General features: G+C 38.5%; 1 protein-coding gene across 1 annotated transcript; it reads left to right on the forward strand.

Annotated features, from left to right (window-relative positions):
- Window positions 1-1,989: 1,989 nt before the first annotated feature.
- On the forward strand, window positions 1,990-8,442 carry LOC122652579 ((S)-8-oxocitronellyl enol synthase CYC2-like). Its single transcript, XM_043846370.1, has 3 exons — window positions 1,990-2,126; window positions 7,343-8,161; window positions 8,340-8,442. Exons 1-3 carry the CDS (start codon window positions 1,990-1,992, stop codon window positions 8,440-8,442), a joined length of 1,059 nt encoding a protein of 352 aa, XP_043702305.1.
- The last annotated feature ends 6,099 nt before the right edge of the window (window positions 8,443-14,541 follow it).

Consider the following 14,541-nt stretch of genomic DNA (forward strand, 5'->3'; position numbering starts at 1 on the left):
ATATCACAGCTTCAAAATATACTAAAATATGTCTAGGACCAGCCAAAATGCCATATCTTTTGCTAATCCTGAGTTCTGCTACTTCACACCACATCCTCACTTGCCCTTATCTGATCAATCTCCAAGCTCAAATCAAGAGTGCTTTACTGAGGCTGGAAAGAAGGGCTATAACAGTATAACCAGACTGGGTCAGCCTTATTAGTTCTTAACCAGACTGGGTCAGCTAACTGAAGCTATAGGTTGAATAAAACTAGTAGGAACTGATCAGGAACTAAGAAAAATAATGAATAACTAACTGAAGGTTCAATAAAAGGTAAGTATTAACACACATCCATCCACCACCTCTAATAGAGGTAAGTATTAACACACACACACACACACACGTGTTGATAAGAGGTAAGTAATGGAAAATGGATGGATGGATGTGTTGATCCAGTGTGTGTGTGTGTGTGTTTGTGTGTGTTCATAATTAATTAAGCTCTCACTGCAAGCTGCCAAGGTACAGCCATCCAAGTCGGTTCCCACCAACTAAGGCTGATGTCCTCCATGCCCAAGCACAGGTACAGCAACACACCTTTTGTTTTCATTACAAGAGAAGCTTCACTGATTTATAAAAACAAAGTCTACTTGATTTGCCTCAGTACAATTATTCTAATGTAGATTGGGTGACTTTTAGGTATGGCATAAATCCTCAAGTACTTCTCATACATTTCTTTTATGCACACGATCTATTAAAATTGGGATTTGTTTTCCAGAATTGGAGAAAAACAAAGTTTGTCATCGTCCTGCTGCTTCTTCATTTTTCGGTTTTCTCTTAACATGTTAAGACACATGTCGATCCATTTTAGGAAAAGGAAGAAAAATGAAACAAACAGAAGAACTGAAGTGAGCAGGGAGGGATGCAATCCGATTCCTTCACTACCACCAGAAGAAAATAAAATTATGGATGTCAGCAGCAATGAAAGAACCCGCAAACTATCAAAACAAACCTGCAAATCAGCTCAACAGCCATTTAAAAATAAATAAATAAACAAAAATAATTAGCCTAATAGTCCCCAAATCTAGCATCCATTCCTCCAAATTCATAGGCTATAGACTGGCTGCTATCCTAGTAAACTGAAATTCAACAATTGCTGATTTTCAAATCGTTGGCTGAACAGTGGAGATTTTCCTATGGATGAATTGTTCTCCGTTATTCTTGCTAAACACTTTGTATAATTGCTCTGATTTACCCCAATTGCTACTTATTTTCAATAAATTCTCTTAATACTCAAAACTTCTGCAAAATTTATTAACTCTAAGGTATCACGGGCATCAGAGTTGTCCTGATCAAGCTGGTTGTCAGGGGACAAACCACCATTCTTACCCAAACCCATTCTCTTGTACCCAAATGATGATCCCACATCACTGTTTCTCCGATTGCTTTGCTCATCCCTGATCTCTTCTAAGTGCAGGTTTCTTAGTCAATATCCAAGGAACGCCTAGAGGAACCCCCCTGAGAAAGAGACCCAAAAGGATACCCTAGAGGCCATGCGAGATGCCCTCGACTGCAACTGTAGGTTTCAACTAGCCTGGACCCAAAAAGGATCACTCATTTTGGAGCTGGAATATTTAAAGGGGATAGGTTTCAACTGTAGCACAGAGAAAGGGAGCAGTAGGAGCAATACCTGTTATGGCGAGATGCCCTCGACTGCAACTCCGGTTCTCCTCGACGGATCCGGCGGCTTCACACGGCGGATGGGGGCGACAACGAGATCTCCTTCGTGGCCTGAAGTTGCAGAGGGGTGGAGCTCCGCCGCGTGCTCTAGCGTCGCAGCTCTTCGACGATTCCGGTAGCTTCACACGGCAAGATGGGGGCGACGCCGAGATGGCTGCGACAACGAGATCTCCTTCGTGGCCTGAAGTTGCAGAGGGGTGGAGCTCCGTCGCGTGCTCTAGCGTCGCAGCTCCTCAACGATTCCGGCGGCTTCTCTAGAGAAAGGTTGAGACATGTTCGATGTCAATGAGGGCAATAGCAGATCCGTTGCAGAGATTCTCCGCAGGGGGTGCGAGGTTGGGGAGGAGTGGAGATGCAGGAGAGTGGATCTTGAAAACTCTTCTACACCGGCTCTGGTTGTTCCGACACCGTAGGTTGCAGAGGTGTTCGGATCTAACGGCCTTCTCCTGCACTCGATCTAACGGCCTTCGCGTCTGAGACAGGGAAGAGAGGTAGCGGCACAGAGGTCCTCTTGTGCCGGAGGTTGCTTCCTGTGAGAGATCTCAGGTTCTCCTTCTCGAATCAAGCAACTTCTCTGGTCCTCGTTGTCGTCTTCGGCGAGGTTGCGGGCGAGCTTCAATGGTGAGGTTGTCTGTTCGTTCGAGTGAATGACGCAAGAGAGAGAAAGAGCGGAAAAAAAGAAGAGTATTAGGGTTTTCAATTTTGAATTTTGACTTAACTATGGGTTTAGGGTTGGTTGGATTACACTGACCCGGGTTAGGCTTGTGATTGGTGTAACCAGGGTTAAGGGTTGGCTAAAATAAAGAGAGTGATTTATAACCGTTAGATTGAAGGCCGCCACATGTCGCACTCTAAGGGTGGAAATAATAAAAAATAATGGATCTAAAAATGAAGAGGAGAAAAATCCCTCCTTCTGTTGCTCGAAAGTGAATCGTTATCCCCTAAATTTACCTACCCCTCAATTTTCTTAATTCTATCTAATAGGGGGTAAAAATGACCACTCTACCCCTGCCTGAACACACTATCCAGGTGAGGTCCACCTCCCCTATTAGAAGGAATTGAGAAAATTGACGCACATGCACATTGAGGTGATAATTTTCTCTCGAAAATCGAGATAGAATTTCAGTTCATTTCTTTTCTTCTTCTACAAGGTGGTTTTCTTCTTTTAGTCCATTTCTTCTTCTACAAGTTGGGTTTCTTCCTTCATAGACAGATCGCACCATTTCTCTTTTATATATATGTGTTGTTCTTTTCAACAATAAAGTATTTGCATCTGTCCATGGGTTCTTGTGAGGATTTTTAAATCCACCAAGAGAAAAGCTTGACACCTGCCCCGTTTTGTGGTAAACGACTATTCCATGAGAATGGCATAGGATCCGTGATCTATTCAGCCCTAATGAGCAATTTAACTATTCAGCTTACCCCACTCAGCAATTTAACAAACAGAACCAATTAATTACTTGTTTATACCCTATTTTTATAAATTTCATATTCTACTTTCGGTCATAGATTGAAAGATTATACATGGTTTAAGGCCGTGTATTGCACATTACCAAAAGAGGTTGCTTTTTGAATTTGAACAATAAAGTGGGAAAGTGGTGCTAGAGATTGATTTACTTAACTACCTAAAGATAATTCAAATTCAAATGTGAAGTAGAAGTTGTTGGAACTACCCATAACTCAACACTCTGCAAATTTAGTCTATATATAGGCATTTCATCTTTTACTTGTAAGAGGGGGGATCAATATTCGGAAGAGGCATCGTGTTTTTAGCATCAGCAAGCTACTTGACATCATATTAACATCAGTAGGGTAGAAACGAAGACATCATGCTATAGCATCAACAGGCAATGGCAACCATGTGCTCTACCAACATCAGCAGGCCAGAGGCATCATGTTATCAACATCAGTTGGTTTGAAACGAAGGCATCATGTTCAATATCAGCTGGTCATTAGCACCATGTTATCAACATCAGTAGGCTAGAAATGGAATATTGATCTACCATTTTTCTTTTGTTTGTTATTTTTCTTTTTTTTTTTTTAAGTCAATATTAATATCTTTCTATCTTCCTCTTTTTCTTCTATTGCAATTTTCATTTTTTAAAAGTCCTTGGATTACCAAGGTACTGGTAGAATCCATCATCGCTTGAAGTAAATCATAATAGTTTCCTCAGCCAACAACGGCCTCCAAATCGAAAGAAATTTGAGGGAAACAATTTAGCATACCCTGTGGAACACCAAAGAGCAAACTTGTGATGGTTTGATCGAGGAAGAAGGAATGCCAATTTTTTAATCGGACAAATCAATTTATGCTCAACAAGGGGCAAACCTGGGGCAAAAACCTGTTGGATATGAGTTGACCAAGCAAAGGGCACAGTAATCTTGCGGCTGTTCCTTGTTGATCTGCTTTGCAACAGACGGAGGCAATTCAGAACTAGGGCAAAACTTGCCGAATATGGGTTGACCAAGCAAGGGGCACGGTACCCTTGCGGCTGTTCTCTATTGAACGCCTTTGGCACTTGTCCCTTCACACAAAAAACAAAAAAACAAAAAACAAAAGGAAGACCAAAACGAAGTAAACCTCCTATTTGGCTTCCACTTTCCTGAAGTTTTTAATCCATCGTCATTATGTTGGCTGACTCCCATTAAAATCCTTTTTATTTATAGGGTAAAGTACACGTACCCCCTATAATGCACCCAATATTCTTCGTACCCCCTAAGCTTGTGATAAGTCTACGTACCACCCCTCAATATTCTACGTACCACCCCTGCTTTATCCCCCTAATGCCATTTAAGTCCACACCAAGTGTTAAATGGTAAAAAATGATCAAACTACCCTTTCTTCTATCTTTTCTAAAATTTAAAAAGACCTCATTGCCCTGACTTATTTGCTAAAATTTGAAAAGACCTAATTGCCCTAACTTATTTGCTAAAATTTGAAAAGTCCAAAATGCCCTTATCTTCCCCAAATCATCATCTTCTTTTACAATGGAGATATCCACCACCACCACCATTAACACCATCACCACTGTGAAGCCCCACCTCCAGCACCACCTCCAACTCCTCCACCCTTACCAATTTCACCACCGAGTCTCCCTCCCTTGCCTATTCTTCCACCTACACCGCCGCCCTTACCATTGAAATTCAAGCAGCCATTAAACCTGAATTTTGAGTTTAAAAACTAGAATCCAGAAATGCAGAGCAAGTAGAAGCAGTGCCTATTCTCCTTAGGAAAAACAAGAAAAAATACGATCAGATCTCATCTTCCTGATTCCAAGTTTCTTTACCCCTCTCTTTAAGAATCGAAACTAGGGTTTTTCTAACCCTCCACGAAGTTTGTGAATAAGTGAATCACTGAAGCGGCTGATTCATCTCTCTCGCGCCAGAGCTCAGGTAAATTGCAGATCTCCTCTTTTCGCTTCTGGTTTCGTCTTGGCAATTAAAGTTCTCTTTTTTTTTTTCCCCATTTAAAATTTGCTTGGTTTCTTAAAATTTGAATTATCACAAAGCTGGTTAACAATCTTCTAATCACAAGATCTATGATGCACATCACATAATTCTGTTATTGTTTTCATGTTAATAGATAAATATGGACTCACAAATCTCTGTATGTTATAGGAATAGTGTGTTAATATTCTGTAGACATCTTTCTAGGTGTTTAAGATTCTCCGATTTCTCAAGAGCAACTATTGGATTTGCTGTGCGGACAGAAACCATTATTTCTTAACATTGTTTGCCCTTGAATATCTGTCATTTATATTTGATTTTTATTTCGGTGGGTGTGTGAAATGAACTATTGTAATTGCTTTTCTTGATGTCGCCTTCGATCAGTTGCAGAGAGAGAGAGAGAAAGAGAGAGAGAGAGAGAGAGAGAGAGAATGATGGAGGAAGTGAGGGGGTGAAGAGAGAGAGAGAGGTGGTGGTACCTGCATATCCGTTCTAAAGCGGTGGTGGTGGTGGCACTACAAGAAATATGATTTTTCCCGACAGTACAAAATATCTTCCGTAGCTAAATATTGTTTTCAACGACGGTTATTGTAGTATCGTAGCAAAATATTATTTTTTGCGACGGTCACTTTATAACAGTTGTGAAAAATCTAATTTGGTGATAGATTATCTATTTGCGTCATGAAAAATGGATTTTCAATGACGGTATTCATATGTCCGTCGCTGAAAATATAATTTGGGCGACGGTAACAAAGTTTCGTCGTGGATTAAATATTTATCACGACAGTATATTACTACCGTCACGGAAAATATAATTTTAACGACAGTATAATTATTACTGTCATGAATAATTGAATTTTAACGACACTATAAATATTACCGTTGCCGAACGTATATATTTAACGACGGTTTGTCAGTTGTCGTCGCGGAAAATACATACATTTAACGACAGTACTGCATTTACCGTCGTAGAATATAACATATTATCTTAAAATTTTTGCAGGTTCCCTTTCTTTTCAGCTTCCCGCTTTGTTCTTTGCAATTGAAACGTCTCTCTCTCTCTTCTCCTCTCTACCCGACCGTCTATATCCCATTCTCGCCCGACAGAGAAGACGGAGATCAGTGATCAAATCGATCTCTTCAGACCTCAAACCTGCCAGCAACGATTTCACCTCTGAAATCCTCTCTAATGGTGAAACCTAACCCTCAATCGGACTCACACCTCTCATAAACCCCCAATCGGACTCACACATCCTTGATTCCCTAACCCCAACCCCCTTCTCTACTAGTACTATCGCCTCCCCCATCTCTGCACCCCTTCTCCCACTCCCTTCTCTACTGTCTGGCTGCCCACTTTGAGTAGTTGCTACGGTCGAAACAGAGGTTTGTCTCTTTCTCTCTCTCTCTCTCTCTCTCTCTCTCTCTCTCTCTCTCTCTCTCTCTCTCTCTCTATTTATGGTTGATTTGAGTTTAATTCTTACTTGTGTCTAAGAATTGGGTAGATTAGCTCTGGTCTATTAGGGTGAATAGCAGAGATGGTTTTGCAGGAATTTGATTTTTATTTTTGTAACTTCCTTCGCAAAGTATAACTTCTGAAAACTTGATGCAGTGCTTGATTTTTTAACATATATCCAAGAAAGCGAGCGATACTTGCTGGATCTGATGCTGATATAATCATTCTCATTCCTAATGCAAGCTTTGAAATAAGCGCAGCTACTCACCACACACGCTCAGACATCAACGTCTTTGAAGGAAAGAGAGGAAAGGTAATTTTATCATAAAAAATTATTTCTTATATTGGCAGTGAATTGGTTACAGCAATATGATTCAGGACGGAAACAGTTATATCATATATTCATCTACTAACAGTTAACTGCTTGTCCCGCTTGCGACTTATCATGCTTTGCTTTAGGCCATCTAAGCTTAGATAGCCTCCCTATTGAATGGACCATACTAATTTCATCTATTAAAGTTATTGTCTTATATACCTGATCTCTATCATGAATGCTTAAGGTTTTTATAGAACTTATCTAAATGCTGAAATTATAGTCTGCTACCAGCATTTGGACAGAAAATTTATGTTTTTTATCCATGCCATCTAATGGATAGGCCTTACTTTGAATGGACCATATGCCCCAAAATCACAATGATTGTGTGAGCCTAGTTACAAAATTAAAGATGTGAAGATAGCTTTTACAAGAGTCACAAATCTTCTTTCATCTCACACTGCAACTACTATTATATACTGTTAAATATCAAACAAATTGGTGAGGAGCTTGCAAGGACCTTAGCAGCTAGAGTTGGATGGAAGGTGTATGGCATAGCTCGTAAAGCTGATGAACTCCAAATTCCAAGTTCTAACTATCAGTTCATCTCATGTGACCTCTTAGACCCAATTCAAACTACAGAGAAGGTCTCTTTGCTTGAAGATGTAACTCATGTGTATTGGATCACTTGGGCAAGCCAATACCCATTGGATTCCCCTGAGTGTTGTGAACAGAACAAAGCTATGATGTCCAATGCTTTGAATGCTATTCTCCCTAAAGCCAAAGCATTGAAACATGTCTCTCTTCAAACTGGAGGTAAGCACTATCTCTCTCTTACTAGCCCTTCTAATAGTAAACCAATTCTTTACTATGAAGATAGCCCAAGAGTTGATCAAGGTCACATCTTCTACTACATTCTTGAGGATTTGTTGATGGAGAAACTTGAAGGGATGATGGCTTGGTCAGTTCACAGACCAGGATTGCTTATTGGGATTTCTAATAGAACTTATTATAACTTCATAGGTGGGCTTTGTGTCTATGCTTCAATATGTAAATATCTTAACCTTCCCTTCTTATTTGGAGGTTCAAAAGAGTGTTGGGAAGAAGTTTATATTGATGGTGCAGATGCAAGGCTTGTTGCTGAACAACATATTTGGGCATCAACAAATAAAAATATCTCATCTACTAAAGGTCAAGCATTTAATGTCACGAATGGTCCAAGCTTCACTTGGTTTCACATGACCTCTAGCCCTGCTGCAACAGGGCAGCAGCTCCCAGTCTCCATCTCTTCTACAATGCTTCTTATATTTTGTCTCCTTCAACTTGTTCGGCCCATTCTACTCTTCTTCTTTCATTTTCTTCTTTAAAACATCATCATCAACATCTCTTTACCTTGTGATGGGTGTCAGCTTTATATCGCTGCAACCAGTAAGGCAAGTTGGTTGGACCCTTGACCATGTCTTTGGAATTGCAAGAGCTAAGAAGAGAGGAAGATGGGTTTTGCTGGCCTGATGTGAATATGGCTGCCTCTTTTTCAAAATTGGAGATACAATTAGCACAACAGGTGAGACTGTCTGCTTCTTCCTTAGGAGTGAAAGGTTTTGTTTCTGGCACTAGAGATGTGTTTGGAGAGAGAGAGATACCTTTGAGTCAAGGGCACTACAAGAATGAAAAAAAGAAAAGAAAAGATTAAATCTAATGCAAAAAAGGAATTTTAAAAAAAAAAAAAAAAAGAAGAAGAATCTCTAAATTTTCCAGTCAATAAAATATATTTTATTCACATTTGGTGATTATCAAAAGAAAATTTCTTCCAGATATATTCTAAAGAAGGGAAAGTGCAGGCTCAAATGGTAAATAAACTTGTGGTTTAGCCGAAAATAAACAATTAGATCAGTAAGTAAATGAACAAATAGAATGTATAAATAAAAAGATAAAGTAAAGAAACTAGATTGAATTTAATAAGTGGACCCTCTTTGAGAAGGTTAAATTAGAAGATATTTGGAAAAAAAAAAAAATCAAAACAATGATTACTTATGTATTTGTTTCAAAGACTCAATCATGAATATTAGAAACACAAATCCAAGCAAAAATTCAAGGTTTTTCTTGATATTTGGTTAAACATTTCATGGAAAGTTGACTGTAAGAACATCATACATGAATTATGGGTCATAGGAATCATGGCGTCTATAAAACAGAAACTAGGAATTTGCTAAAACAGTTCTATTCAAAATTATGCACTAAGATCAAGAGAACAGCTTTAGAAAACTCCAACAGCTTGGAATAAGAGATATACAAGTAATATAGGCAGCAAGAATTAGAAAATATGGACATTACAGAACCTCTTGTGTGTCAATCTTGTTATGTTTTTTGGATGGTGAGGTGGACCTTCTTAGATCCCACATTTCTGAGTGGTCAGTTTTCATCTTGGTCTGCATTTGTTTATCAACCATGAGACGGTCACTGGGTTGCTCAATTGAATTCCCAGATCCACATATCTGCTCTGTTCCTTTTACCTCAGCTTGGGACCCAGACTTCCAATTCAAATTTAAACTGCCTTCTAACCTGTTTGCTCTTGGTTGCTTTGCTTCCTCCTTGATTTAAGGCCATTGGCTGCACCCTTGGAATGGAGCACAATGGTGAAGGTCAGAGCTTTAAAATAGAATGGCAGACAAAGATGTCAATGAGGTATTCAAGATTGATTAAAAAGGAAAAGTAGGAACTTCCTGACTATTCTAGGGCTCTTAACTATTCTCTCTTTCTTAAAGGAAAAAAACTTTTAAAAACTGAAACTCCTAAAATTAATAGACTTTTTTAGATCAACATAAGACTCATCTAGAGTAAGACTGCGTACAAAGGAAAAGGGGGTGAGGGGTGGACGTTGGTTACCAATTGCTCACTAGGTGGGGGGCCTGCTGTCGATCCCTTTTGGCATTTGTAAAGATGCGTTTGAGAGAATTAGATAGCATTTGGCACCAGCTTTGGCAGGAAATTTAATGGGACGTATATAACTGTTCTCTGTCAAAATTTATTGCTTTCTAGTTGTTTTTATGGTTTTGTCATCCTCCCCAACTCTTTTTTAGCTAAAAGAGGAAGGATTTTATTTGGTTCATGGAGAGAGAGAGAAGGTTCCATGTTGTGGCCTTGTGGGTGTTATGAGAACAGATAGAAATTTCCATAGTAAGCCATTAATGAGAAGTGGGTCCAGACACTCACCTAACCTGAAGACAATCCTCCTATTCTTTTCCCTATTCTCCATTCCTTTTTCTTCTCCTTCCTTTTCTCAGTAACCCTCTTTCCATTGCATCGCCTTTTATCTCCCCCCCCCTTCCTTTTCTCAGTAACCCTCTCTTCCATTTCCCTTTTCTTCATCACCTTATACTTGATCCATAATGAGCTACTACACAATTATAGAAGTTCAGAGGAAAAAGACTAGAACAGCTGAGAAATAAAGATTACAACCATTCAGAACCCTTTTTTACTAAAAGTCCAAAGCAAATAAGCTTTTTTTTTCCTGTGATGTTGGCCCTAGAACCTTCCTTTTTTTTATTTGTTGTCTTTGACTTCTTCTTCTTCTGCTTGGTTTATCTTCTAACATGGATCTCTTATTTTGAGCTTGAGCTTGAATTTCTGCCTTTATTTGATGAGAGAATTGCATCAATGGCATCCTTTACTTGAGAAAACCAAACCACACCTGATGACTTTAAAGGGTTAGGTGCCATTGCACAATCCCTTGGTTTCATGGCAAATGCACCAACTACGTACACAACCCACAAAAGGTGTTTCAGGTTTGAAGTGTTTGGGCCTGAATGTGTCTTGGGTCACTAAATGGAATGACAATTAGCTTAAAAGAATGGGGAACTCTGTCATTTGTATGGTTCTCCCACATGCTTCAATGCATGTGGGGCAAAGTATCCTCTAGTCGGTCTGGCTTTTCGATGGCAAAAGAGCTTGCACTCCCATTGGGGTTTTTCCCTCCCCACCCCCACCCCCTATATTGTTATCTTGTTCTTTTAGTCCCAGGTTATAGTCATCATTTGTTTGGGAAGAAATTTCCCATTCTTTTTCTTGGGTTGGCTCAGTCTCGATGGAGTATATTGGTTTAGGAACCCCATATATGGATCTCTTTTTAGGCCAAAGCAGGGAGGGTTTCAGGTATACAGTGTATATGATTTTCCTTTTCATCAGAGAATCAGCATCTGGTGGGAGGAAGGTGTTCGATAATTGAATTGATAATTTTTGGTGGAATGTTGTCAGCTTAGTATGTCTTAATTTCTTTGTTCGTAAATGAGGGTTTTGGTTTTTCACAGGGCCTCTCGTGTGAAGGTCTCTGCTAATGTAAAACAGCTATTTATTCTTTATGTCATCTACACTCATACATTAAGAACTCTGTATTGTCCAACCCCCACTTGAATATTCTATACTGTTTCTATGGGATGGCGTTTAATCCTTGTCTCCCAAAATATTTAGCTGGTTGTTTATTCTTGCCATTTTTTGGTGCTTGGCTTCCCAGTTTCCAAGAGTAGAGGCTCCTTGGAAAACTGTGGAGAGTTTTTCCATTGGAGATCACATTGACTACTGCAAGTCTTGAGTTGAATTGGTAGAGTTTGGTCAGAAAGAAGGTTAAATGTTTACTCCTGTATCATCTTAGAACTTTCTTTCAGACCAACAAGTTCTGATGCAACTTGACTAGTATCGCTGATCTGTTCCTGGAATATTTATATATTCATGAATTTATTTATGCTGGCGTTTTCTATCACAAAAATCTCATTTTTAGATTTATTCATCAAGGGTTTTGAATAAGTTTCTCTGGTTTGGGGCTCTGTCATGGCATATGCTTCAACTCATGTCATTAGAATGAGATTATACTTCAAGTTAACTATATATTGTCCCCTATTATCATCAAATCTTGTATAATAATCTGAGGCCCTGCTGATTATATTTTTAATTATCAGAATCTCTGACCTTCATTTCGATCAATGCAAGTTCTATTTGGCCATAAATGTTCTTTGATCTTCATTTTTGCATTTTTTTTTTCTTCTTTTAGTCGGTAAAGTAGCTGAGAAATGAAACTTACCTCTTGAAGCAAGATCTACAAGTCTTTTGAATAAAAAGCTCCAAAAAGCCACAGATTTGTTGTAATACTTAAGAAGATACAAATTCTATTCTTAATCCCAAATGTAGCTCATAAGTTAGGAATTTATATCAAGTCTGTTCTAGTTCTTTGTGGCAAAACAAACAACTATTTTCAATATGAAATAACTTTGAAAGGTGGAGAGGAGGTTTTCCAGCCTTTAGCTGTCCTTTCGTGTCCATGGTGGCTAGGTGGAGGAGGTAGAGGACTATTTGAAAAAAAAAAACATATATATTGAAGAAGAGAGAGAGAAATTAAGAGCAAAAACGTTAAAGAAAGGAAGGAAGACATTCTTTTGAGCATTTTTGCAATAGCTATTTACGTGTTTTAGGGAAACAGAACTCTGTTCGAGAGTGTGACTTACACTAGCACTCCCATGAGTTTCTCTCTCTCCTCTCCATATGAAAAGACAGCTCTGTCCCTTTGTTTTAAGGGAGAGAGAGATAGACACTAGGTTTTGAATGGGATGCAATAACTGTCTCAGCTGTCGGAGTGTTCCTTGGTAAGTAGGTTTTCGCTCTTGTACAGAAGTGTTTGTTTTCCTTTTATTGTTGGAATATATATATATCATGATTCTTTTTTTTTTTCATTTTTTTGGTCATGTTGTTTGAACTTTATGGAATTGATGTCGGAATGACAACCTATATTTAATTAAATGTAGTGTTAGTGATTAAAAATGGTAGTTTGATTTGGCAAGATGATGACTTGGCAGGTTGGATATGGTTTGCCACTTCTTAGTGTCAAGATGATGACTTGTCAACATGATCCCTTTTTGTTTCTTTTTAGTCTTTCAAAGGATTTTAACTTATGTCTAATTTGTTTCCTTCAGGTGCAATGAAGTAAGAAGCTAGAAAGTTCCAACTATGAAATTCGAAAGGATGGAAATTGGAAGGAGGACTAGATTATGATGATCCTGATCTGCAATTTGGAGAGCAATGGTGATGATGTTTCTTTGGAGAGCAAGGAGGACTAGATTAATTATGACTTTTTCTCTTTGGGTTTTTATTTTTTTGTTGGTGTTTTGGTTAACAACATTGATGGAGAGTTGATTGAAAGTGAATTTTAAAGGAATCCTTTTGAGTTTTTTGTGTTAATGGAAAGCAATGCATTAATCCTTTTGAGTTTATATGGATTTTATAGTTAATATTTTTCTTTTATGGAATGAATATTATATATAGATGTAAATTACAGGTGAAAATTTTTCTTTCTAATTACAAAAAATGAATACCATATAAATGGGAGAAAAAAAAAAGAAGACTTTTTGGCGACGGTAAACAGATTACCGTCGCTAAAAATCCATTTTCCCCGACGGTTATTTAAATGTTCGTCGTCTAATATGTAAATTTATCGTGACGAATAAAACCGTCGTGAAATATATATATTTAGCGATGGAAACAAATACCGTCGCAAAAAATATATTTATACTGACGAAAACACAAAATGTCGCCATAAATGTATTTTTAGCGACGGTAATATAATACGTCGCCATAAAAGTATTTTTAGCGACGAAAAAAAAAAAAATGTCGCGAAATATCATTTTGCTAGACGGTAGAAGTTTTACCGTCGTGATTTTCCCAGATGCCAGTTTAGCCAACGGACTGGCGACGGTTAAATTTACCGTCGTCAATATTTTTAGCGACAAAAATCTATTTTTAACGATGATTTTTTATCGTCGCCAAAAATCAAATTTCTTGTAGTGTGGGTATCTACATGGTAAAAGAAGATGATGATTTGGGGAAGATAAGGGTGTTTTGGTCTTTTCAAATTTTAGCAAATAGGTAAGGGCAATTAGGTCTTTTCAAGTTTTAGAAAAGATAGAAGAAAGGGTAGTTTGATCATTTTTTAACATTTAACACTTGGTGTGGACTTAAATGGCATTAGGGGGTAAAGCAGGGGTGGTACGTGGAATATTGAGCGATGGTATGTGGACTTATCAGAAGCTTAGAGGGGTACGAGGAATATTAGGTGCATTACAGGGGGGTCCGTGTACTTTACCCTTATTTATATGGAGAAAAGAGTTATTGTATCATATTGATGAGGGTAATATCTTCACTCTTTGGATTTAATGGCCGCCAAGTTCAAAGCTGTTTGGACGATTGAATCGATTTCAGTTGTGTGCTTATCGATCGCTACCATGTCAGAGAAGAAATAGGAGGTTTGACCGATTCTATTTCGGTCACTATTTTGTGATTTCTTTCATTGCACAGACAAAATCGGTCAAGTGCATAATAAAAAATACATTGACCGATCCATGTTTGGTCATGCAAAATTTCTAAAGAATGAAATTGGCAACGGAATTGGTCATTGCAGATTCCGAAACAAATCGAAAAACAAACTCCACTGAGTCGAAACCCTGGAGCCAATTTCAAGTTGCATCAGCCTATCCCGAACCGATTGCATGGCCCTGGCCTCCCTAACCGAATACGGTCGCATATACACAATCCCATCAAACTAGCGTGATGACACCATTCAACGGGATT

The sequence above is a fragment of the Telopea speciosissima genome, chromosome 1, assembly GCF_018873765.1.
Source record: "Telopea speciosissima isolate NSW1024214 ecotype Mountain lineage chromosome 1, Tspe_v1, whole genome shotgun sequence".
NCBI lineage: Eukaryota > Viridiplantae > Streptophyta > Magnoliopsida > Proteales > Proteaceae > Telopea > Telopea speciosissima.